Source organism: Diadema antillarum, unplaced genomic scaffold, assembly GCF_040938485.1.
Source record: "Diadema antillarum isolate AM-2024a unplaced genomic scaffold, OU_Dant_1.0 seq00000998_RagTag, whole genome shotgun sequence".
Lineage (NCBI taxonomy): Eukaryota > Metazoa > Echinodermata > Echinoidea > Diadematoida > Diadematidae > Diadema > Diadema antillarum.
The window spans coordinates 1,556,149-1,583,337 of record NW_027271836.1 but is presented as its reverse complement, the minus strand read 5'-3'; the positions used below and the strand labels follow the sequence as shown (position 1 = coordinate 1,583,337).

Sequence of the window (27,189 nt, the reverse complement as noted above, 5' to 3'; positions counted from 1 at the left end):
AAAATCACACACACAATTAAAATTTGTATGCATTCAGGACACTATAGCCCCAACAGTGATCTACTTGTTTCCACCTGGTGTAAATTTGGAGTCAAAAGGGACAGCTTGCTCTGGCTGGGGTTCATCAGATTGACGTCGTGCCAAATAAATCATTCAACTTGTACTGAGAAAGGGAGCCAAAGACCATCATATTATGATTTTGAATTGGGCCATATTTACTTTGCAAGTCCATTGTACGCCGAAATTGACAAGAGCTATTGATATTGCGGAGACCGTAACAGGAAGTTTGAACAATGCTTTCTGTTCCCCATTATATCTCGACGAATGGGAACAAGAGTGCGGCCATGGACGAGGTCGATTATCCATTCACGTTGAATGGAACACTGGTAATTGCCTCCTTTTGACTCTTAACTGTCTTTCAATATGTGGGACTGAGGCATTTGCCATGGACGTTGGCAGAGGGATTTGTTGTTGTAACACAGCTTACTCGTGATGGTCGGCTTATAGAAGTGGTCGGACTACAGTTTGCTCTGTGCTAATTCATAGTGATTTCCTGATGGCGATATCCCTGATTAAAAACAGCTGGATCACGCTATCCAGAATCATGCGTGTACAAGGTGCCTACCCATTCCTATGAATGATAATTGAAAAATATGAAGATCAACACCACTTTGACACTTGCATCGTTATTAATCACTGATTTAACTACTGTATATACAATCACATTACCCATTCACAACCGTGAGTGCGTGTTTTCTGCAATGCCATTGCAATGCTAACAATTATACATTACGTCTTCGTCTTCTTTCTAGCGTAGATAAGGACATGCGCCCCTCTATTTATCAGTTTTAAGGCCTAATGAGCCGTGTTATATCTTGCTGTGTGTTTGCTTTAATGAGACCATGGAGATACCCGTGTCACATAGTAAGGTTATTTCCCTCCTTGCGCTAATACAACACAGTGTTGACGTAAAATAGTATGGTATGTTGCTCAAAGAGACTGGTTGTGTAGGTGTGTTTCTACAAGGCAAACACAATTATGCAAAATCACATCCGATGTTGGCAAACGAATTTTGGGGGAAATAAGATTGGTTATCGTAATTCGCTCACGAATTTGGCTTGTGCCCAGAGGAAAATATGAATACGAGAAACTTTTTTTTTTCCGACTGCCGTTTAAATAGACTTTGAAATTAATAGTTACCTTGATAGGAAACGATGCGATCAAACGACTACAATTTTCTTCAAAACCCAAGACGGTTTAGATTCAGTTGCATTTAAATTCTTTACGAAGTAGAAATAAAGAAGATAATCGTAAAACGTGTACCTCTTCCGAAGAAATATCCCGCTTTGTGTGGGTGCATGGTTTAGTGAACAGCGGGACACAGACTCCTGCACAATTATGAATTTTACAGTTATTCTTTAATCAAAACGCACATTTTTTTAATGGTTCTCTAAAAGTGTTCTTCAAAGGCCAATCTACAGCTCTCTTGCTAAGCTATGATAGATTTGACTGTGGACGTTCTGTCCCTTATGCAGACATATATAGGTAAAAAATTTATTTCACAGAAGAAAGGGACAAATTCAAAAGAAAAAAAATAAATGTGTGGATGATAAAAGAAAGGAACATGGGGCAGTTTGCCTAAATCTGCGCAACTGATCTCCTCTTTTCGTTCCAACATCCATATTTATTTTGTTTTTTAAAAGAAATGTGTGCCTGGAATCATGCCCGGATACATGAAATGGATCTCACTACATACTTTGATTAATTTTGTCGATGTGAGGGCTTATAGGGTGCCAGCGGGAAATGATGAAATATATCGCGCCGAAAGTTAAGTGATCGGAGAACTTGGCTCTGATCAGAGCGTTCTCAGGGGAGGAACGGCGCGCGATTAATTCACGGCGCCACGATATACGTCCGAGATGGAATTGTAGTTTTTAAAGGTGCTCTAACCCTCGTCTTTTACAGCTTCGATGTATAATGACGTCAAGAGAGACGAAATTGAAATAAATCCGCCCTCCACATTCCTAGCAACCCCTTTACACCAGTATCGATGTCCGTGCATGCTATTCTGTCACTCCCCAATGCTCCGTGCCAGAGTAAGCCCCGCGGACTAACACCCTTCTATATACTTCTACTAACTGGTGGCTCCTGATTACTTCCCGCGCTTAGATCGATACGATATACCATGTGATATCGATCCTGTCGATCATGAGATCACGGTACGACATTTCCCCCGTGTCAGTCGGTCAATTAGCAGACTACACTCCAGCTTGCGTGACCACCTGGCGCTATTATTTACACCACGACTTTCAGTTTTGGGATACATGCTTATCTCATACATGTGCATTTGTTACTCCGATGTAATGCGTTTAATACATGGACACAAGTGCAAAGTAACCTTCGCGTGAAACATGTTACTCCCTTTTTGTCGATGGCACTTCTGCTACAATAATTCAGTCATGAATCGGCTTGACAAAAGGCTTTGTCGATGCCGTTATTATACCGATGTAGTGAAATGGATGTAATTGCCATCGTAGTTTATCAGAATTACTGGTAGTGTATTATTCACAAGGTTTGCAGAATTTTACCAAATTTCTTCTGCTATCTTATACTAAAGTCTTCCTCGTCATCAGTAGCGAGGAGATCTGTGACGCTAACGCTAAGACGGGTTGGACAGTGGAAATAGTTGTCTCGCGCATGCGGGTGCAGAACGTTATTTTTTTATTTTTTTTAATTTTTTTTTTTGCCTTTTAACGTCGTTGTATAGAGTCCGAGTCCAAGATTAAAAGTTTGCTATTATGTCTGAGTGAGAGAGAGAAAAAAAAATCTCCTTCTCTGTGTACACCACTGCGTTGTTGTTGTTGTTGTGCTATTCTGTTACTCCGTTTTTTGTTTGTTTTTTTTTTTGTTGATTATCGTCTTTATCATTGTTTCTGTTAATGATTATCGTTATTATCAATATTTTCACTTCAGACGTAGATAGCAACAGTTTATCAGTTTTGTTAATAATGATCACAGGTCATGGTCGACAGATATGGGGTGTTGGTTTTCTGTTTCAAAGCGAAGAAGTAAAATACTTTGTCTGTCATGTGTGAACAGATAGCAAGTCCTCATCTTGGTCCTCATCTAGTATAATTGTACTCTTTAACCACATTCCGACTAATTATGACAGATTAAAAAAAATATACGTGATCAGTCTCGACCCACTTAAACAGAATTTGGATAAATTGTAGTATGTAATGTTTGTAGGAAGTGTTATCATTATAACTCATTCATGAGAGGGGAGCATATAAGGCGAACTCCTGTGGGTCCTCGGTTCTACGTAAGCCCTTGTGTTGGTGCTTTTCAGAACCCTTCATTTTGATGGTAGACAAGAAACATGGATTGCCTTAATTTGGTCAGTAGTAAGTAATTTCACACCCTCATGTATCCTATGATGTCATGAGTATAGCGCATCTTATTGACATCCTATTGACATTCGATGTCAAACAATATGGCAACCATTCCACATAATCAATCATGTTCATCTTCACCTCACATGATAAATATACCACACGTTTTGCTGGTGTGTGTGTGTGGGGGGGGGGGGGTATAGGGTCACCTACAACAGTCCCATTAACCTATATATCGACGTAAGTGTATAACCAATGCCATTTAATCAATAAGTCAAGCTTTGTTGTTTAGATGGTTTTCTGGGGTCTCGCGCAGCTGCAGCTTGTCGATGCGTTAAATTGTTTTAAACGTTGTCTGTGCAAAACCTGTTATGTGTTCCACTGCCCATACTTGAAGAATCAAAGGCCTTTTTCCTGGTGTATTCCGAAAGGATGTATACGCACCGATACTCAACGCAAGTCATACAGAGTTCAACAAGTTCGATCATCTTCTACTATCACGCCACAATACGAGATTTAAAAAGGGCAAAAGTGTACATGTCACGATATTTTTAATTTCATTTTATTTATTTCCCTTCCGACAAACATGCATTTGCTATGATATATGTCATTTACATGTAGTTGTACATGGTTATACAAATTAAGTTCAACATTGTAATGAATTAAATATTGTGAATGGAAGTACAATTATATATCCTATGACTTTAATGACTATAGATATACCGAAACAAAGTTGCTGGAAAGGGAGGGATCTGTTGAAAACAGAACTGGAACTCAAAAACTAAAGCAACCACACTCGACTCAATGTCAGGAGAGTGGCTTTCGGAGTGTCATACTGAAGGGTGAATGATGTTCACTCTACATAGATTGTCGATACTTTTTCAGCTATACGTTTTAATTTTATAACATCCTGTTCGTTGCAGTCCTGCATAGTTGTTCAAGGTGGTAGAAAAGTCTAATCCAAATCAAATTTCGACCTAATCAATGCCACATCCGTGGTGAAGATTGGGAGCTAAGTTAAATTACTGTTATCGCAACAATTTAAGCGCAATTTGAGCGCTTCCCGACAGTAGTTCAATATCTCATCTTCAAGATAAGCACATGATCTTTCCACTGTTGATCACAGCAACGCAAATCAATCAAGCATCACCCTTATGAATCGGTGCCAATATCTGACCTTTTTAGTTAATTATGCATTGTTTGCTCTGAGTCATCAAATTCATTCAGCAGTTTTCCTTTACTTGTGCGGAATTCGGGGCGGGAATATGACTGTCGCATTTAGAAAACAGCAATTATCGCAATAACACTATACTGTAATTACCATGTGATGGGTATACGTCATCAATTCCTCTGTGTCCCAATAGACGGGCCCGTTTACATTTGAATCAACTCAATGACGGAAAGAAAGAGAGCGAGCATCCAACTCATGTACACCTATGCAAACACTATTGCAACAAACCAACAAAAATATAAACCCATGTTTTTATATTGTGAATGCGACAATGTACCATCTTTTGTTGCGTTTGTATAGTTCTCAGGCGCACTCTTCTTGCGTATAGGCAAAATGGTGTGAGAACCCAACATGACCTATTCGCCTGGGAGCAGCGGGGGTTCACCAGCTATCAAGGTGAATTCACCGGCTCGTGCTTAGCACTTTTTTTTCTCTTTTTTCTGTGGGTCGACGATTTTTGCCTCAAATGGAGTTAACATTATTCAGCAGCAAAGTGCCAATTATCCACAAAATTGCGTTTGGATAATCAGCAGGAGACTATATGTGAGTTTGAATTTAACTACTCCATATGCTGTATTTCACAATGTATGCTTACTTTTGAAAAAAAAAAAGTTCCCTGTTATTTTCTCTCACTGGCGAACAAAAGACATATTTCTTCATAATGATTACAATCTGGTCTTTAAGATAATAGTTAGGCATATAATGTTTACAGAGATATTTTGGTCCTATAGAACGAGTGTCTTATGATTGTTATGTCAATGAGAAATAACAGTTTCTGTGCGTTCTATATATTTTCTTCAGATGTTCGTCGTTTTGATTTAGAAAGAGAAATCGAAGAAGACAAATTGCATGTGGAGATGTAGCCGCAATAATAATCAACTCGGACATTGTCACATGCTTTTCGAACCAGGAACCGGCAAGGATTTTTTGATTTTGATGAAGTATTTCATCACTGTATTAGAAATCGAGAAAGTAGTGTTGAATGTGAATGATGCTTTGACAAACGTCCCACCGACATAGATGTAAATTTCTGTCGCATCGCTCCGACGAGCCTAATGAGCCGTTTAGCTGGGTAGTTATGATTGTTGAGATACGTCGCCGGCGTTCCGGGGGAACTCATGCAGAGAGACAGCAGTAGTTACGTTCAGACGGCAGGCCCTAACCTCGAGGTTAGGAAACCTCGAGGTTTAGCTCTTGCCCCCTAACTACGACGTGTGTCCACACGACGAATCTTAACCTCGAGGTTACGAAACCTCGAGGTTAAGCTTCTGCCCCTCGTAACTACGATAGGGTCCCACTCGATGTTAAAACCACAAAACCGGAAGTTTCAGCCCACACTGCTAACAAGGCGTCTATTTATTTTTTAGTCGAACCCTGTCGGACTCGCTTACAGGTACTCTTTTTCTCTGTCATGGTATGCAGAGATAGCACTGCACTGATGACTTTATGCCTTTATGAAGATATTCGTGGAAAACATTTTTTTTTTAGCGTCGGAGAAGAATATAGAATGCAGTAGCGAGTTCGACGTGTTCAGTCTCAGAGATCAAGCGCATGGGAAGAAAGATGATGTTGTGTCGTGCGTCATAGGTTTTTCACGTGTAGTGTATTTGTGGTGTACGTTTGGGAGGTTGACCCGGAAGCAGAGGGAAATTGTGGGGGCTGGAGTTTACGGCGAGGTCACTCTTAACTTCGAGTTCGTTGTGTTTTGTGTCCACACGGTGCTTAACTACGAGTGGGGACCCCCCGCGGCTCGTGGTTAGAGCGCTAACCATAAGATTTCTCGTGGCTCGAAACATCGAGCAAACCTCGAGGTTTGCTAACTACGAGTGCGTCTTCACGGTCCCTAACTACAAGCTCTAACCTCGAAGTTTCCTAACTTCGAGGTTAAGGGCTCCCGTCTGAACGTAACTATTGTCCCTCGGCTTTGCCGCGCCGTTTGATGTTGACTTATTCAATCGCGCCTAATTTCCACGAGGATTTGACTGTATGAATCACACACAGACATTCAATAAATCCATTCTTTTAAAATGACATTCCCAGAAACGAGATTCCTCGATATATTTCTGATAACTGTTCAGTACTCTTCACTCAAAATTATGATATTTTGCACGACTTGCTGAAGTCTTCGTATCATCAATACTATTCACAAATGCAAGGAATGTACGCCGTAGAGTGCCGAGATTCAACAGACACTGGAGGTCCTGTTGTCGTCTGCAAGCGACAAGTGCTGTACGATAATACGAATTTTTGCCGCCAATGCATCTGTCTCCCAATGCCGCCCACTCTACCATCATTTTATCTAGATCTTCACTGCACTACTCTCCGCCCACCTCCGAACGATGCCGTAGCCGACACGGAGTATGATCAGTCTATGTCTTTTCAGTGGAGGTATATCGGCTCTGGCATTCCCCGTGGGACGTTGTGTGAGGGAATTTCAATATAACTCTGTATATCATGTCTGAAGGAAGAGAGAAACTTAATCAAAACGCCTGCGAAGAGTGGATACGATGGGCTATTCCAATAACAGCAAGCCTTTATGCGGGCAATAGAGCTCGGTTGGATGGAAGAAGAAGATGCGATCACTGTGCAGTGAAGGTTTCGCGAGATCTAATAAGATTCCATCTTGAGACGGCCGGAGGAGAGGGGGAAGGGGGAAGTGGGTGGGGAAGGGGGGGGGGAGGTAGCGTGGGCGGCCCAGCATCATTGTATGTCACGTGAAACTTATTACCAATTACCATGGCGATGATTCAGCCTCGAAAAAGCTCAAACGAAAAAGAGAAATCACCCTAATGACACGAAAAAGAGATTTTTTTTTCTTGGTTCATTTGTATTCCCCCCCCCCCCCCCGCAAAACTACAGTGGGAGAAAGCAAACTGCCTGCAGCAGTATGACTGAAAACATTACAACATTCATTCCTCTCACTCTCTCTCACTCTTTAGTGTTTGAATGGATCCTTTTTCCGTTCTTGTGTCCGAGATCTGCATCCAACAAGAGGAGGCGCTGTAGAATGATGCACCTCAGCACGAATACGATGTGACAGGTCGATGATCCTCTTGCTTGACTCTAGTCTTGGTTTAGGGCGCTCCCATTAGCCCGCTGATCTTCCACACTCAGGCGATATCATTGAGTTCATTCCCGAACCTGTCTGAACCTATCTGAAATGTTGCAAAATCGTCTTTCCTGTATTTCCACCATAAAAAATTGAAGTTAAAGGGATGGTATACAGTATTGGTTGAGATGACAATTGGCCTTTTAACTTTTTTGCGAAATACCAAGAAAACACTTATGATATAGTATAGAACATACCATTTTAAGAGGAATTCAAAGTTTATTTGAAGAAAATCGGGTTTGGAATGACTGAAACATCCAAAAACAAAGTAAAACAAAACGATCGTAATAGAGTGTGGGTCCCACACTTTATCAGAATCGCTCTTTTTTGGGGTATATCAGCCATTTCAAAACCAATTTTCATCAAATGAATGTTGAATTCCTCATAGAATTACATGCTCTTTCATATTTCATGAGAGGTTTCTCATTATCTCTAGACCACCAAAAAATGTTAGAAACCTGAAATTAGGTCTCAACCAAAACTAAACCATCCCTTTAAGGTGTGTGCAGAGGGACTAAAAAAAAATTATGATGTGGCCATTTATCATTGCCACAATGTGAATTCAGGGTTCAGGGCTCTCAGGAAGAACAGTAGACCTACCTGCCTGCTGATGGGGCTACCCTCTTGAAATAAGACCGAATAGATAAATATGAATACATTGGAAAAAAACAGTTTACCGTATTACTGTGTATTAGGTAGATAACGATATGATTTAAAACATTTTTTAAAGTCGAGCCAATAACGCACGCGTCACTGACTCCTGCGTGCGATGTAATTTCACTTGGAGACACAAAGTTTGATGATTTGACGTACCACGGAGTAGCTCCAGTCCATGCGACGGGGACGCCACACGACTCGAAGCCCATGGGAAAATACGATGAACCGTGATATTTACCTTGTCATGCCACGCCAGTGATCATCAGAGTAATTACCGGGCAAGAGAAAGATATAAGGCCCTCCGATCTTTGTAGAATCCTCGGCATGACAGATTGTTCATATATTGATAGTAATGGCTTGGTATCATGCAAGATGGACTTTTGGCCTATATACGCTCGGAGGGGTCTACCACTATCTGTTTACCCATGATTCTGCTTTATATCTCCTGTTTAATGTCTAAGGATTGGTGTCACGCTGACAATTCACCAGAATTAGTCAGAAGTGGCTTCCATGGATCAAAGCACATAGATTATCAATCAATGTTGCACACACAATTATTATTTCCCAACAGTATAGTCACATCATTAAATTGTGCAGAATATACGATGGCGGTGAGTACTGGTGAGGTGTAATCAAAGTTGGCTATAATAGTAGGGGCCTACCGGGAAATTCTAGATGGGTTCTTATTCATTTTCGATTTGGAATGAACTCGGCTTCAGCTCGTTCGAATCTTTACAAAATGTTTGTCGCTTTTAAGGTAATTGGTTTGAATTTCTGCCAAGAACAAGGCTCCAATGCAACATTTGCTACAATAAGCACCGCAATGCGTACATTGTGACTATTATGTCTGTGTGTGTCATGAGCGATCAATTGTGATGCTGACATGTGACATTTCCAAAATACAAAGTGACTGAGTTTTCTTCTATGGCATCGCCTGAGTCCACAAGAGCCAGTCCGTTTAACCTTTTAATTACCTTTGAAGAACTTTTAGTACACAATGCCAATGATATTTCGTCATAGTTTTCCTGAGAGGGTTATTGGTATGACACCCCGTCAACCTCCTCCTCGCCAGCATCTCTCGTCCTCGCCCAGCAGGGTGGGATCGGAGTAGGTGCGCCATGATGGAAAGCCATGATTTGCTCAAGGGTGAAAGAACCATGTGGACTTGGCCATCGATGCATCAGCAACCTCGAAATAACATACAATTTCCTGTTCCCCTCACAAAGTGATCCAATTATCCGATTATTGTTGTTGCCCATTTCGATGCAACTCTGGCTGTCCCCGTGGGGTCCTCCATCAAAAAATAGCGGTGGTTGTATTCGTGAGTTTGACCCATTTGGGAGAGTTAAGTTGGATGTCATTATTGAATCTCGACCAAGATGACAGTAGTGTGATAATAAGTCACATAGGAATCGTACCTTTCATTTCATGCGACTGAGCTATTTTGAACACAAAGCCGGCACGTCCCCAGACGGAAAAGAGGAACTGTGTAATCTCGTCAGCGTCATGCGCTGTCTCTACACATGCATGATGGTCACGTTCAAATCATACATCATTTTTTAGAATGTGTCGTAATAATGTCATGTCAAAACAACTGTGCATCCTTATTTACCCAGTGTTGTCTCTTCAGTCCTGGCACTGCTCACCCAGAGGTCCCTCCCAGCATTATTAGGTTTGATTGTTTGCTTGCTTACTTTTGCGTTTGGGTGACGAAGGTATTGTCTAAGGCTGTAATCGCAGGGCACGATTCAAATTCAGAACCGTTCGTTTTGAGAGTCAAGAGCCATATGTACTTGACCTCTATGAGCTTTCCATTTTTGTAACTTCTGTACAAAGAAAGTTTGAGTAAAAGTATTCCATGTTGCCAAAATAAGATGTAAGTAGCTTCTATAGCAATGGTCAAGGAGCCGCACTGACACCAGCTATAGCTCACTCAAATCAGTGAGTTGTAAGACACCTCTCTGCATCGAATGATGTTGGGTTGCCACCAGGGGGCATTTCATGAAGCATTTTGTCCGACAAAGTTGTCGGACAAATTTGCTCTCAGCCAATCAGATGCAAGGATTTCAGTAGCTTGTAACAATTATTTTTGTCAGAAAAATATCCGACCAAACTGCTACATGAAATGCCCCCCTGGATGCCGTTACACACAACAAGACGTTAAGGAAAAACACGGAGGTTCGTCTGCACCCGACGATTTCACCGCAACTCGTACGGGATGACTGATGGGAGCTTGTTAGGATGAAGGGAAAAGAGTCTTCTTCTCATTCTCCTTCTTCATTATCTCTAAAATCCTCAGAAGTAAGATGTTCTATTGCGGATAAGATCTTCTCAATACGACCATTGAGAAGAAATGCGCAGCGTATTCTCCGAACGGCATCTCTCACGAAGGCGAAGGGAGACCTGGAAGGGGAGAGAAAGAACGGATTACTTGTTAAATCGCGTACCTGGATGAGTGTACGTCTGTGAGAACAGCAAATGAGATGTATTCAAATGTACCTCGATACTGATGAACTCTGAGATGCGACATTGTGCACCCCCCCCCCCTCTCTCTCTCTCTCTTTTACTTCATTCACCTTGTATCAGTGCGCATGCTCGGTATTGATATTCTAGCAGCGGTGTCTCAACCGGTCGAAGACCCCTGTGTGCTAATACTACATGGGATTAAGGTGGCAAGAGACTCCGGGCTTAGACCCAGGGCCCTGAGTTAAATCCCTAAGCAGCTGGCACTCAAAATCCATGAAATCTATACTCTCCTTTTTTATTTCTATTTACGTACACCTTTCAATCTCATTTCTATTTCACTTCATTTTACGGGTATTACTATAATGTATCTCCTTCATTCTTCGGTTGCATTCTTCCATGTAAGCATCAGTTATTTCTATAATTATTCTCTTCATGGCTATTTAATTTCAATTTCTTCAGTATAAAGAAGATAATGGCTGTATCATTTTATAATTGATGCTGTGTTGTATTTCGTACACACGCACACGCGCACATACACACCCTTTACGCGCACACGCGCACACAAAACACACCTCTTTTCCATGATTTATATTTGATTTCATTCAAATCATATAAGAAAAGGTACAGTATTATAAAGTCACATAGTAATTGGGCGTTTTATAGAAACTCGTTATAATTAATACACATGTACACACATGTACACACACTTTTTTTTTTTTTTTCAACGATGTTTATTCTGTTCCATTCAAAGTAATAGAAAAAAAATAACAATTTTCATTTGCTACAATTGAAATGACGAAAATATACATTTGTGATCATAATAGCAAATTTGCTATTGCTGTACATAATGACATAACAAAAATTACATTTTCATGAACAATTATCAATTTACATACAGTCACTTCCCCTATGCTCTCAAAAAAATTGCTTAAATTTAACAGTGATAATTCAATTCTTCTAGCATTAATCTTAATAATCATCCAAATGAATTATGCAGCAAAATTATACAGTAATAAATAATGGAACCATATTATTTATCAACCAATACCCGCCCACCTACTAACTCATATCCCTTACTGAGTCCCTATGACCACCCCCACCAGTTCCCTCCCTTCCTGTTTCCTCCCCCACCCCTATCTGTACACATGCAACACACAAACACACACAAACACACACATACACACACACATACACATGCACCTAATTTGGTTAACTGCTCTTGCCTACACATCACAATATAGTAAATATTGTTATATAATCAGCCCGCCAACAGGCTGACAGGAACGCATGGGAAAGGAGGGGGAGAAAATATAAAACAACACAAGAGAAAAAAAAAAGAAGAAGAAGAAGAGGAGGAGGAGGAATGAAGGAAAGGGAAAAAAATGAAGAAAAGAAAGAGTGGAATACCATGGAAACATTACTATTTTCTTAAAAGTCACAGACGTTGCACGTAGCTTCAGACTGGTTTATTCAACGAAGTCTCAAAATATTCCCATTTTTGTAAATGTACATGTAGCTTCCCAGCCTTGGTCGCAAGGATTTTTTCCTCATTTATTAATTCAACAATAATCTTTTGCATCTTTTCTCCAGTGGGTAACTTATTTCCCGTTCTAGATTTAAAAATGATGTATTTTGTTAAGATAATCAAAGTATTTACACATTTTGATCTATTTGAATAACCAGAAATTCCCCCAAATATATCTCTCCAATTCATATTCCTTAACTCATTTATATCAAAATAATTAATCATGAATTCCCATAACGGTTTCACTTTAACACAGTGTAAAAATAAATGCAGATAAGTTTCAGGCTCATGTTGGCAGAAGGAACAAAGGCTGTCTGTTACAAAACCAAACTTCATTAAACGCTCCTTAGTGTAAACTACGCCATGTAACATCATAAATTGAAATTCTCTATATTTTCTTATCAATGTACACTTACTCGGTTTAATAAAAAGATCTTTTATTTCTTTGTTTGTATAATCATAGCTACTGTGGTCATCTTTGATTTGTAAAACATAAGATGACTGTAAATCTTCCACCATAGCCTCATATATTTTTCTCGATTTTAAAACTTGCAAATTTACTCTCTGACCAGAAAAAATCAATTTTAAGTCAAAGTTTGTGGAATCAACTTGCTGAAGTGTACCTGCTCTCATAGAATCCTTCCATTTCTGGGGTATAGCATTAAATATATCATTCAGTTTAAGCAATTCTTCTACCTTAAAACCAAGACCCAAGCTTTGAAAATGTGACTGAGATCTCAAATGACCGTTATCTAATATATCTTGTATTGTAATTATTCCTGCATCAAATAAATCTCTATGAAAAAACATCCTACCTGCTATGCGTACACTCCTATTATTAAATATTATTGGATTTACAACCTCATTTTCCAATTGTCTATATTTATAGATATCGAGCCAAACCTTCAATATTTCCGAATAAAAAGGTGGTACATTATCTGTCATAATAGATGAATCAAAGTCACACATAAACAGGAATCTACCTCCTACAGTACTAAAACAGAAGTCAAAAAATAATTTCCACCCAACTTCTTTTTCTCCATATAGAAGGCGTTTTAGCCACATAATACGTTGTGCCTTAACAAATAACCGAAAGTTCGTCATTCTTAAACCCCCAAACTCATAATCTTGATACATAATATTTCTCTTTATACGGTCTTTGCCATGCCATAAGAAATCAAAGGTAATTTTTTCGACTTCTGAAAATACCCACTGAGGAACAACAATAAGTGATGCTACATAATTCAATTTTGACAAGGCGAATGTTTTCATAAGATGTATTTTTCCCATAAGTGTTAAATCTCTTTCTTTCCACCATCCTAAAAGACTTTTTATCTTACTTAATATTTCTTTAAAATTTAAATTCTCTTTTGCCTTAACATCTAAGGAAAAATAAATTCCTAATATTTTGATTTCTTGAACAAAATTCCCAAACAAATGAATATTTGGCCTATCTTTTTCCTCCCCAAGCCATAAGAAATTAGTCTTCCCTTTATTTATTTTGAGACCACTTATTTTCCCAAATTCATCAAATAAAAATTGTAACCTTTTAATTGAACCCTCATCTTTCACAAACAAAGAAATATCATCCGCGTATAAAATTTGTTTTATTTCATTTTGACCAAATTTAATTCCATTAATATCCTTATCTTTTCTAATAGCTCCAGCTAAAGTTTCCATAGCTAATAAAAATATATATGGAGACAGAGGATCACCCTGCCTCACACCCCGTTTGATATTAAAGTACCCCGTTGAGTTTCCACCGTTCATAACACAGCTACTGATATCCGTGTACAAGACTTTAACCCAAAATTGAAATGAATTCCCGAAACCAAATAATTGCAGAATTTTAAATAAAAAGATATGCGCTACCGAATCAAATGCTTTCTCAAAGTCCACCGCAACTAGATAACCGCAAGGATGTTCCAATGCATGAAAAAGAATGTCATCTATTATTCTTACAGCTTCTCCGATATTTCTGTTTTTCATATAGCCTACTTGATCATGATGAATAATTTCCGGTAACACCTTTTGAATCCTTTTAGCTAATATTTTTGATAAAATCTTATAGTCAACATTTAACAAAGTAATAGGTCTATAGTTTTGAACATACATACCATCTTTACCTTCCTTCTCTATAAGTGTAATTACTCCTTGCTTTTGAGATGTAGACAGTTCCCCCCTATTATATGCCTCATTTAGCGTTTCAACTAAAATATCTCCTAAAACTGGCCAAAAAGTATTATAAAACTCCACAGTAAATCCATCATTTCCCGGAGACTTATTAACTTTCATTTCCTTCAAAACTTCATAACATTCATTTTTAGTTACTTCACCTTCACATAAATTTCTACTTTCTTCATTTAATTTGGGAATACCAGATAAAAACATCAACTTTTCATCTTCAAGGATATCACAAGCAGAATACAATTTTTCATAAAATGTTCTAATAATTTTCAAAATCTCATTTTTATCTGACACTATTTCTTTCTTTTCATTGTATACTTCTTTAATAACACTTTTCCTTTTCTTAGATTTCAACAACTGTTCAAAATACTGTGTTTTCTGTTCTCCCTCTTCATACCACTCTGCTCTTGACCTGATTCTCAGACCTTGGCGAGAATAATCATACAAATTGTTTAGTGCTGTTTTTTTCTCTTCAATTTCATCCGTTATAAATTTTACAGGTAAAGTCAATAATTGAGTTTGTAAATGACTTATTTCTGATTCTAACTTTTCTATTTCCTTTCTCCTTCGTTTTGCCTTCTCCTTCGAATAACTGATTATAATATTTCTCATTTTCATCTTTAAAAAATCCCAAAAAAGTAATTTACACACACACACACACACACACACACACACACACACACGAACACACTCACTCCCTCCCTCTCCTCAATTCTTTCTTGCGAGTGTCCTTCCATCTGCACCACCATTCCCCATCCTCACTTTATTCTCATTAACATTCTTCACACAACTCGTCCTCTTTTCTTCCTCCACTCTACCCCCTCTCGGCTATAAGCTCTCAATCAACTTGGTTCTATTTGGTGTGTTCTCCATCATCGGTCACTGAAGTCCACTCTCTCTGTTCCCGAAACCATTCCGTTCCCTCCTTCGCAGCACTTTCCCTGACTGATGCTGCGTGTGTACTGAATTAATAAATGTCTGCCCCATCAAGGAGGTAACAGCCTTGGCCTTACTCCTTGTATCAGCATTATACCCTTTCACTTTGCTTGTCCCTTTCCCTCCATCTCCCTATGAGCGCGCGCGCATACACACACTCGTTCCATCTCTCTAATTTCTCTTTCCCTTCCCCGCGTAGACCCTGTCAGGCTATGGCGAAAACAACAAAAACAAAACGAAGTAAAACAGAAAACAGCAACATCGGAACTCGATGTATGAATGAAATCTTGCAAGTATTGGAAAAAAAATGAAATATTTCGCGTCGAAAGTTATTTCATACGGAAAAAGTATAACGAAATCGCTGAAGGCTATAGATTCATAATCGGAAAAGAAACTGTCCGTGATGATGCTATGATAATGTTCACAATTTTTGTGTGATAATATACTTGGAGAAAAATAGATAGATAGATGGATGAATGGGGAGAGAGAAGGTGGAATGGAACAGAACAGCAAATGTGCAATGATGAGAGAAGAAAAAGCGGAGAAACACTGGGAATGGCAGCGCAGCCTGTATGCATGACAATTTTGTTGTAACCAGTGGCAACTCTGTTTTTACGGGTTTACTCCCGGCCAACTTTGCAGCGTCATAGCGGGCTATGACCTTCTAGTAAGGAATAATTTGCATCTGTGAAGGAATACTAGTAAGTCATTTCCGCACGCTGGATGGGAAGTATCTACAGGCGAAATTAATGGGAAAAGGCCATCAAGTCAATTTACATGTCAATGAAAGCTATAACGAAGGATTTTTTTTTGAATCAGTCAAACTCATTTTTTAAAGAAATAACGTACTTATGTGCCGAATGATGTGATTGGCCGCAGAAATGGTACAAAGATATCAAATCACAATGAAGTCATATGGTCATGATTAAGACAATTTTCTTTATAACAAATCGCATAATCAGTGTCACGCGTGGCCAATGATTTACTGATAAGAAATAAGCGTGCAGACCGATATCTCGACGTCAAATCAATTAGTAAATCGTGCATAAATGCCAAAATCACACGACAATGAACTTCTGTATAAGCGCTCTCTCACTCTTGAATGTGCCATTAATTATTGACGATGTCGATTTGTTCTGATGGGTTTATGTTGTTGACGGGAAGTCGTGCAAAACAAACATTGACGCTTTTGATGAACCGAGTGCTGTCACAACAGTTTTCTGCGCTTAAAAATTCCCAACAACTCTCACGTATTGCCAACAACTAAAACGACCGCCATGTCACGTCACTCTCTGTAACAGATGACTTCGCAGCTATATACCAGCATCTTCTCTGGACAAGGAACGATCACATTTTACCCCACAGAGGTTTGTCAGGGTGTGATATTTCACAGACGTTCACATCACCGAACAAATTCAATATCCCTAATCAAAAGTTCAAGACGAATAACTGAAGCAGGATACCTCATTATTTTTCCCAAGACATTATAGTCCCCGCAAAATATAGAAGACACCCCCGCTGTGCCCGTTTAGTGCTCAGTAGGAACTATTGGGTATTATGTTTTGTTTCTTTTGAGAATGATTAACGTTGACTTTCAAGCCTTTCTGAGATAGGAAAAGAGGAATGGGGATTCAGTATGATAATCATGACATGTTATCTGTCGCTATTACAAAGATTAAAACAACAATGTAAATGTTATGATAGTGTTCCCCAGCCGTTCATTTCCACCATGGTGTCGTCGAGTAAAGATGAAGTGTATGTCTAGGCCTGTTAGGAGGTGTCGGCCCATTAAAAGGACGCATCTGCCATGGAAGAGGCGCACCTGCGTCTAATATCCACCGACCTCGGTAATTCATCAAACGAACACATTCCTATCACCACCTCGGCACCTTCCTGCGAAAAGTTTTGATGTATAGATCCTTGCTGATACTTTGGAATCATAATATCATGGGCATGACCTACATTTGAGCAGGGTTTCATCTGATCTTATGTTCCATCCGCGTTACCATCCACTTACAGTCTCTATCATCCGCATGACGCCTATCACCAAGCGATGTGATGATCTTTATAAGCTTTTTTCGAGATCGTTAAAAGTAGAAAATGCAGTCATCTAGACCGGAATAACCAACATTTCTATTGATCGCAAAGGAAGAGAAAATGATAAATAAGACGGAGTTCGATTCTGCCACAACTATGCTCACAGCTGTAACATACAGTAATCCCAGGTGTATTCTAATATTTTGAACGGAAAAGGTTTACTTGCAGATGTCTAAGGTACGTAATTCGTGGCCTCCGGCGGGTGTACCGCGCACAGCCAACATGCCAATGGTGTTTTGATTTGGGGGTCCAGAGAGGGTTGGGAGACAGATGTCGAAGATGAATAAAAATCGTGTTTGACAAGTCTCTTTTAAATCTGTTTTTTTTTTCTTTTAATGTGACTATTCCTGGAGAAGGCGTATTCGATGACATCGAACATCTATTATCTGGGGAGATGAATCACTCCCCCTGCATTTTGATGGGTTGTCTTCTATGAGAAGTCGACCATCGTCGCCTCTCGTATTCCGGACGGGATCAGTATTGTCATCTAGTGGCAATCAGCACTCACTCTCTTTTTCTCTAACCATCCGATCCGCACGCGACAACCGAATGCGGTCACTAGATGGAGCTAATAATGATTTCTCCATAAAAAAGTCACGCCCTCTCTTGCCCCCCCCCCCCCCCAAAAAAAAAGTAGCGGCATGCTGTATTATACGTGACTGTGTGGAGTCTCCCAGCGGTCAATGGCATGCGACTTTTTGGTCATGGATAATCACGGGTATCGAAATAATCAAGGGCGCATAACTCCGTGAAATGATCAAGCCAGGACCAAATACATTGTTTTAACAGCAGTAAATCAACCATGATGGTATCATCGACATCGTCTAACCAAGGAGGTACTAGTACCTCCTTGGTCTAACTCGGAAAACCAGGATTATATTGTAGCTTGCCATTATTGCAGACTTCTCTATGACGTGGGTTTCACATCCGCATTCGTCGCGGAAAGTGTTTGGGTTGGAAACAGGGCTGAAAAGGATAACTTTGTTTTCATAATAAGATTATATCTTATGGATGGTCTGGAAGCTATAAAACGGGTTTTCTTTTTAATCCACAAAATTAGAGCATTTGAATGTCGTCTCATCGGGCGCCCTTTTTTGTACACATTTAACTTTCCCCTTCATGAGTGCAGATATCCCGCATCCCGCTCCAGTGCTCCAGTCGATGGTTGGCCAGCTAGTTGGGTATAAAATCACGGAAATCGATTGATTGTTAGTGGGCCCCTTCACTTTGTTAGGATGTTTTGTTCCACATCCATCAGTTCATCCCTGTTACAGTCCCAAAATCATTTCAATCGATGGTGGTTTTTAATGAACGCAATTACCAGCTACAAGTATTTACATGTATTTTTCGAATGGCATGAGACTACAGACCGTCTACTATATGCATAACATCTGGATCATGCTATTGTTTCACAGAACGAGTCTCAGCCATGCATTATTATGACATGCTTGATAGATGGCTTTTCGTCTTGAAATTATGAATTTATAAATATAGGTGCGAATCCTTGTCATGCCTTGTGATCATCTTTGTTTACTACACCTCTTTCATGCACTCATGAATATAGGAATAGATGGCAAATCTGACTGTCTAGAATGTAGAAAATGGAAATGACTTTAGTAATATTCACAAAGAAACAATATCACAGTGTGGTGAGTTACGGGTGTTATTGTCACAATGTCATTAATTACACTGTTCATTCATCAATACAAACTCAAATACAAGATTTTATATCCCTTATCAGCCAATAATGGGATAGGCGTGACCTGATTTCATGTGCTTTTAGAACGCTCAACACCAGTTTACCGAAAACTAATTGTATACTTCCCACTATTATCATTTTCTCTGTTGGTCTTCTCGCATATACTCCATCAAAGCAGTCTGATGCAGGTCTGACTTCGTAGTATCCTGTGTGTTCTAGACTAGAGCTGGAATGGTACGAAGAACAAAATGGCCCCCATTAGATGAGATGAGAATTACCAGCAACACGACAATAGGACTGCTAAACTCTCGTATTCGTGTTTCACGACAGATCTCGCCCGTAGATCATATATACATGCATATATTGTGTATGTCTATTTCACCCTGAGGTGTATAGACAGTCCCTCCCCCTCCCCTAATCGTCAGTCTGGAGAAAAGGTGAAATATATCGTGATTATCTCTCTGCTTATCATCGGCAATAGGATTCGGCATACATCTGTCTCTAATTCTCACCCCATGTATTTTTGATAAGAGATACGCAGGCATCTCAACTTCATCTCCCTTCGTGACGAGGCAATTCCGGTGTGTACAAGATGTATTGCGTCCGTTTCCTAGAAGGGGGTCAGTGACCAAAGAAATAGTCGGCTAGGCCGAGAAGCTCAAGACGGATGATCATAATACGAAACAACAATGATAATGATAACGATGCTAATCTTCCACTCCAACCAACAACAGATTACGTCTCCATCAATTCGGTCGTTATGAATATTTGACGATTGACGTGCTTGTCAGGAATTATGGCGATCATTTTCCACGGAGACGTGCATGAATATGTTATCACTTTGAAAATTGTATCTGGCACTCTGGCTGCTTGCGGTGTTGACGTCATTATTATTTTCTGTCTCTTAGAGCGATGAAGAAAGATAAGTTTATCGCTACATGCGACTTCATCTGTATAGCTGACACATGTTTATTAATTGTCATATGATATGGTGCAGGTGGAAAAGGTGACCATTGTAATCAATATTCATGAATAACTTAGTGAGAATTGGAGCATATGAAATCGCATCACAATCTTTCACGCTTATTAGTGTTAAGTAGTGCATTAAATGTATGCATGTACATGCAGAGCATGGATTATTATTATTATTTTTTTGTTCCTGTCAAAACTCGATAACTCTGAAATTCAGAACAGTAGGACCCACATCTACAATGTGATCATTTTTTTATATGACTGAATTACAAATTATTACAGTGATCTTTACTTACAGATACGTGCCATGAAGTATTCTCGTCACCAAATGAGTATTTCTACGGAGAGCCAACCAACTTGACGTCAATAATCATTGTGCGACTTCCGAGGTTATGACAAGTAGCCACCATCGTTGAAGACATACAATTTTAATACATCAAAGATTTTTTTTTTTCCCGAAGGGAGAGAAAAGCTATATCAATAATTGAGTTGTCTTAGGGCGTGGATCTAGGACGTGGATGAGGGATAAGGGGAGGTTACACATACAGTATGAGTGAGTGAGATGTAAGTGTGAACAACAAACTTAAACAGCACGCCTCTGGAACAAATACGCAATTAATGAAAAAAAGAGAAAAGAAAAGGCCAACTTTCTCCATATGATTGTGATAATCATTCAATGTGTTTTTAGATCTAGTTATATTTATTCTTGATATATCACTGTCACTGTGGTATTCTCTATAGGAAGCGCTCCACAAACATACTCATGTCTGTACATCTTTCACCTATTAAAATCTGGTACGTGTTTTATCAAGCATGATACGATCGCATTCTTTCACATTTTGAACAAGATCCACAAACTTTGTATTGATGATCCACCACAACCATTGTGATTCCTTCTTTCAGCCAAGAAATGAGACTTGTTGGAGAAGTCTGACATTCCTACACGAACATAGAAAACGAGTTGGTGGTGAGAAAGAAGTAAACACAGCGTCTCCATATTGTCGAAAACGACATTTTCGAGGGATGGAAATCATGCAGGTTGCCCTGAGCGTTATATTTTATCAGATTATAGCAGAGTTTTTAAAGCGCCTCTCCCTCTCCATAATTTTTGTTGGTACATTGTACTCCTGGAATACAGACGTCGATTTTCTCTGAATTCTCAATGAATATGTATTGGGAAGGCAATATGAAACCGAGAGCAAATTTATTTTCATCTTATTTCCAAAGATCACACTGGATAGATTCAGCATCAAATTACAGAGCAACATGACGTTGCTACCGAGATCAAACCACTACCACACTCTTTCTTATAAATCCTGTACACAACGTTGTGAATCGTTCGTAGTGGCGGTTTCTGTGTATGAAGTTATGGAATGGAAATGGCCCGGGAAGTGGGCATCCAGATGTGTGGTGGTCAGATATAACAATATTGATCGATGATTCATGCCAATTACGTCCAGGTCCGTCGCGCATGCGCAGTTTTCTTGACACAAAGACGCACTCTTTGCCAATGTTAAAAGCCTTTCTCAAAGCACTTTTTAGGGGGGGGGTGCATCGGTAATTTCATGTAGCCAAAACGGAATGGGGATAACGTTCAAACGACATGTTTTGAGTTTCCTCTTTAGCTACTCTATCTCGTTCTACTTTTACAAAAGTCCTCATTTCGAGATCACCAGACATCACGTATTAAACTCATCGTGACTATACGACTCATCGGTAATTATACGACATTATTCTGTTTTATAAGTATGGTCTCTAAATACATTTTTTGGAGTAAGTTGGCACGTTTTCATGTGAATGGGAGGGCCTATAATTGAATTGATATCCACTGTATTTATCAGCCTACGGTCTCTTTACTTGACACAAAATTAATGCTTTGAAATTCTCATGCTGCCAACTATGATACGCAAATGAAAGTATGTCGACATTGTCTGCCCTTATAGAAAAAGGTGTTGCCTTTTGAATGATGAAGTTTTCTTCTCTTTTGTAGTCTTATTTGTTCCTTGTTTGAAAGTATAACTGCACATAAACAATGATACTAGTGCTTCAAATTAAAAAACAAAAACACCCAAAAACATTCATAACTGTTTCGGGGACTCGATGTCAAGACTTTCTGAAATATTCAGCACGGCATCGTGTGAAATCGCCGCTCTGCCATTGATTTGATTGGTCATGACTCAAGGGACGTGTTTAGAGCATAGTTTTACATAATTGTCGAGTAGCCTGCCGTTAGAACACGTGACCATGCAATTGGTGAACAAAAGTCATTAGAGGCATGACACTGACACAGCAAAAGAACTTAGGAGTTCCATCTTCTATCAATCGCGTTCAGAGAGAGAGGAAGGGGGGAAGGTTGTCGATGATTTGCCCCATTTTAGAGAGATGAATTGTATGTGAAAGGGTACTTGGAAAAAAGCAAGGAGAGTGACCGAAACACCGTATATAGTTCCCTCTGTAGCTCCATGGTCTATAGTGGTGTAACTATAGTCGTGCTTATACACCAGCACGATTCCATTTTTTCTTCTCATTCTTGTTTTGTTTTTTCTTTACCAGCACCTATCTCTCTTATTCTTTATTATTATGTCTAATAGGGAAATAATGCTCTGGCGTCACCATCTTGCAAAGATTTTTATTTGTTTTCAAACCTCTTCAAAATTTCGCTAAAATTATGAACAGAGATAATCATATTGTATCAGTTAAGAAATAGAACTTCAAAAAAAAAATCAGTTTTGATAAGCCCAGATAAACTCAAGATTTGTTGATGTAAAGTTTCAATTTATTTTAGCTTTTCCCTTATCTTCCGTGAGTACTAATTACACTCTATTACAATATCTCTTGGATGGCTGTGGAGAAGTAAAACTATATCCGTGAATCAAAACACACATCGATGCGTTTGTAGCACAAAAGACATCGTTTTATGGGCCTCTGGTTATCTGTCGTTTTATGTTTATATGTACAATAACAGCGGGGCGGCCACAATAGGAGTTGACCATGTAGGCCTATAGTGAATGATGAATGCACAATATCTGAAGACGGATTTGATATGTAGTTAAGACGCGAAGAGGTATAGGGGGCTTCAGTGAACACCCTCTGTCTCTTGAGTACGCGTGTTGCAGTCTTCATCCACTGTGCCCTTCGCTTAGAAAGCCACTCAGATTAGGCTCAGCTTAGGATTACTACAATCTCTGGTACCACGACTTTTGAGCCATGTGGTGGGAACAGGGCTTAAGCTTAAGTTAAGCCCTTCAAACCCAGCCTACTCACCACCAGAACGCAGTCGAGATCCAGTCCACTTTTACCGAACCCATCTTTATATCAAATGAAGTGTGACGTCACTGAAAAGCTTCTTACTGTTGGACGACCTTTTTTTCCAGCATAATTAGCCCAATTTTTTTCCGGAATCTGACCGGTCTGCAGAGGGCAGACGGAGGGTTATTGTCGCCGAACCTGACACATTGATATGCACCTGCTGAGATGCGGAGCTGAGATGCACGCCACTCTAGAGACTAGAGTATAATATATAATGACAGATTGAACCATGATGGAGAGACACCGGGTTAAAGTACGAGTGCATCAGATCAGCTTTTTCGTTTTATCATGGTCGTTCTGTGACAGATGAATGAGCTACTTGACGAGCCTGTAAGTCTCTCTTCAGGCGCGATGGCGAAAAAGAACTTGATGCGATGAAATATCCCCTACACACCACGTCCACATCAAAATCATGTTGAAAATATATTCGGGCTGAAAGTGTATTTAGCATTTTTGAAGTCTAAACTATATTCATCTAAAACGTGAAAACTGTACCTCACACGGGCACGTATCTTACTGAGGTGTGTTGTCAACATGTGGAATATTTTTTATCTCGAGTACTTGGCGAATATTCGTATCAAAGTTCTCTGGTGAAGGTGCAAACATTCAACATGATTTTATGTGTTGAAGTAAATATGTGACACCGACCTGGCACTGTTAGACACGTGTGCCTTCAAAGTATTACCTGAACACTTGCGACAATAACGTATTTTACCATGTTTACAAGGTAAGATCACGGAGCTCATCTCGTAACTCCATGGCAAGATCCTGCTCGGGAAAAAAAAATGCCACATCGATTACCATTTTTGGACCCTGTGAAAAGCTGATCGAATCCTCCTCTCCTATCGATTACCAGACTGGCGGTGGAATGCACCCATCAATTTAGTTGCATTCTGTGTTTCTTTGGTGCGAGTGTCCGGATGAAAACAAATCAATTTATCCCTTTGTCGAAGGAGGACTAAGCATTTTCTTAATATACACTTCCTGTTTATCAGTGTTTGCATTCTCATCCGTGAAGTACCGCTATGATTTTTGCTTACTCGATATTTTCATCTTCTTCCTCTTCTTCTTCTTCTTCTTTCCCTTCTTCTTCTTCTTCTTCTTCTTCTTCTTCTTCCTCTTCTTCTTCTTCTTCTTTCTCTTCTTCTTCTTCTTCTTCTTCCTCTTCTTCTTCTTCTTTCACTTCCTCTTCTTCTTCTTCTTCTTCTTTTTCGTCTTATGATTCATCTACTTCTTTCTCTCTCTGTTTCTGTCTGCTATGCTTTGTTATGTTGGCCTTGCTATACGTTCTGGTTGATTAATTTTATTTCCATTTTGTATGATATAGAATTTTAAGACTCCAACATTACCTATGTACTTATAATGCTTCGTTGATATAAAATAATTGCATTCCGTTCCCAGATATAAATGACCGACAATACTATGTGCATATGAATGTATTGTTTGTGTGTTGTTGTTGTTGTTGATTTTTACTGCTGATTCAGGCCAGCATTTTGATATCAAATTGACTGCCAAGCGTTGATGGCACCCTGTGTCAAATGACGCCTTTTCCTATTCCTATTTTTGAGTCAGTGATCTGGGGTAACTAATGCATTCATTGTACGCCCAATTTTGTTCCATGGCAGGAGGGATTGTCGATGCAACCCTATAGTGGCGGAGTATTGTGTAAAGGTCTATGTTTACCATATACTACATGACCTTTGTGAATTCGGGAAGGATTGATTACAGTATTATTTGTTCTCTTAAAATTTCTTTATTTTGTGTTCGAAAATATACTTCACAAATCAATCAATCAATCGTCAGTCATTGTGAGTACATGTTATAGTGTTTGACAGCAATATATTCATGATGGTCAGTATTTCAGATCTTGTTTCTATCTGACAAAATATTCTCCAATTGTGTCACTCCTGTAGGCTAAAGCCTTGGACGGAGACTACTGCACCAAAGACGAACCCTCCCTCCTGGTCCGAATCGAGTTCCTCAACGTCCAGGACATTGCTGGTGTGATGACCGATTACCCCACGCTGGACTTCGAGCGGTTCCAGCTGTACCATACCAGGTATAGGACACGCCCAACGCATGCGTGGCGCCTCAGTTTAGTCTATGGTGAACTTTCCGGTATAACTTGGACTTGTTCAAATTTTATTGGTCCATCGTCCACGTGTTCAACCTAAATTTAGAACAAAGGCTAATTTCTAGTCAAATAAGCGTTCATTACCATACAGAGTTAGACTTTTTTTTGGGGGGGAGAGAGGAGGGTAACGGTGCTCATGGTATTGTAATTTCATTCTGTAAAGCAAAATTAGCATCAGACAATGGCACCATAGCCGAGTAATATAATCTGTCACAGACCTCGGCCCATATTGCAACAGCTGTGTTTCGGTGCCAATCACTTCCGTGTGCCAAAAGTGCGATAATAGGTTTTTTGTAAGTAACCTGGCGATTTTCGGGTGTTGGGGGTCGCTCATTATACAAAGGGGCGACAGCTCATCTGGAAGATATTACCATGATTAAGTCTTCGGAGCAGATATCATATTGCAATTGACACTTCAAAGAGTGTTTAAGCACATTAACTTTTTGATAAATGAGAATAAAGTCAACCATGGATATTTCAATGGCGAAACCTAGCGATCCAGCATTATGATTCCCCTTGCCATTGTTGTTATAATCAGTAGTTTTTGAGGGGGATATAATAAATGTTTAACTAAGAAAAAAAAAAGACATCACCGTATCAATCATGTAGTATAATATTGTTCACCTGTATAAGATATCGCCAGTTTATAATAATAATAATAATAATAGGGAGGTGGAATCGTTTCACATCCCTGATAGTACTATAGATGTCTTGCGCCTTTTTGCTCAGGTGGCTCTTACTGGCCTAGTATGTTGGAATAAAAGTTCTTTCATAAGCAATACAGAATTATTTGTGCGACGAAGTACAGCACTCGCGTGCTCTCAAGTGCCGTCACCCAGTTATATACCACGGACTGATATTTATCAGCTTCCTCTCCATGTGATTCAAGAAATTTGTGGGTTTTTTTATAAGAAAACAAGAACATGTTTTTTCCGTTCGATATCGGATATAATTTCCCAACAGATGTATTCACTGACAAGCCGCCCATATTATAGTCAAGAAGCACACAAGAAGTCCCCTTATAATCGTGTTGATCAGAATGTAGGCCGACACCGCAAACTTCAGTCCCCGCACGCTGCTCGAGCGCTGGGGGCGATGGGTCTGCATGGAGTGCAGTTGCCATGGTAACGTGTAAATCCATCCGACTGCATTGATCCGCGCAACATCGCCGTATGTGAATACGCAACAAAAAACAGAAAGGGATAAGTGGTGAGGTGAGGGGTAGAAAATATTTGAAGAAATTTGCGTGCTTATCCAGACGTCGCCACAGAAAGAAAATGTAAGGCCGTACACAAACAGAATGGCTGCTATAATTAGTGGCAATATTGAAAGAATCTTTTTGTTTTGAAGTGTCACGGACACTGCTGGCACCCGCTTTCGCCATGCGAGCTGTTGGTACACAGCTGGTGATCATCAATACAGTGACTGCAGCATCTGCGGTGTCATCAACTTGTGCATGATCGTCTGCATATTCA

General features: G+C 39.6%; 1 protein-coding gene across 1 annotated transcript in view; it reads left to right on the top strand.

Moving 5' to 3' along the window:
• Window positions 1-27,189, top strand: part of LOC139742372 (uncharacterized) — a 101,980-nt gene that overhangs the window by 66,644 nt on the left and 8,147 nt on the right. Inside the window, exon 2 of the mRNA XM_071652950.1 lies at window positions 25,494-25,639. Coding sequence (XP_071509051.1) covers window positions 25,494-25,639 — 146 coding nt within the window. The remainder of the gene's footprint in view (window positions 1-25,493; window positions 25,640-27,189) is intronic.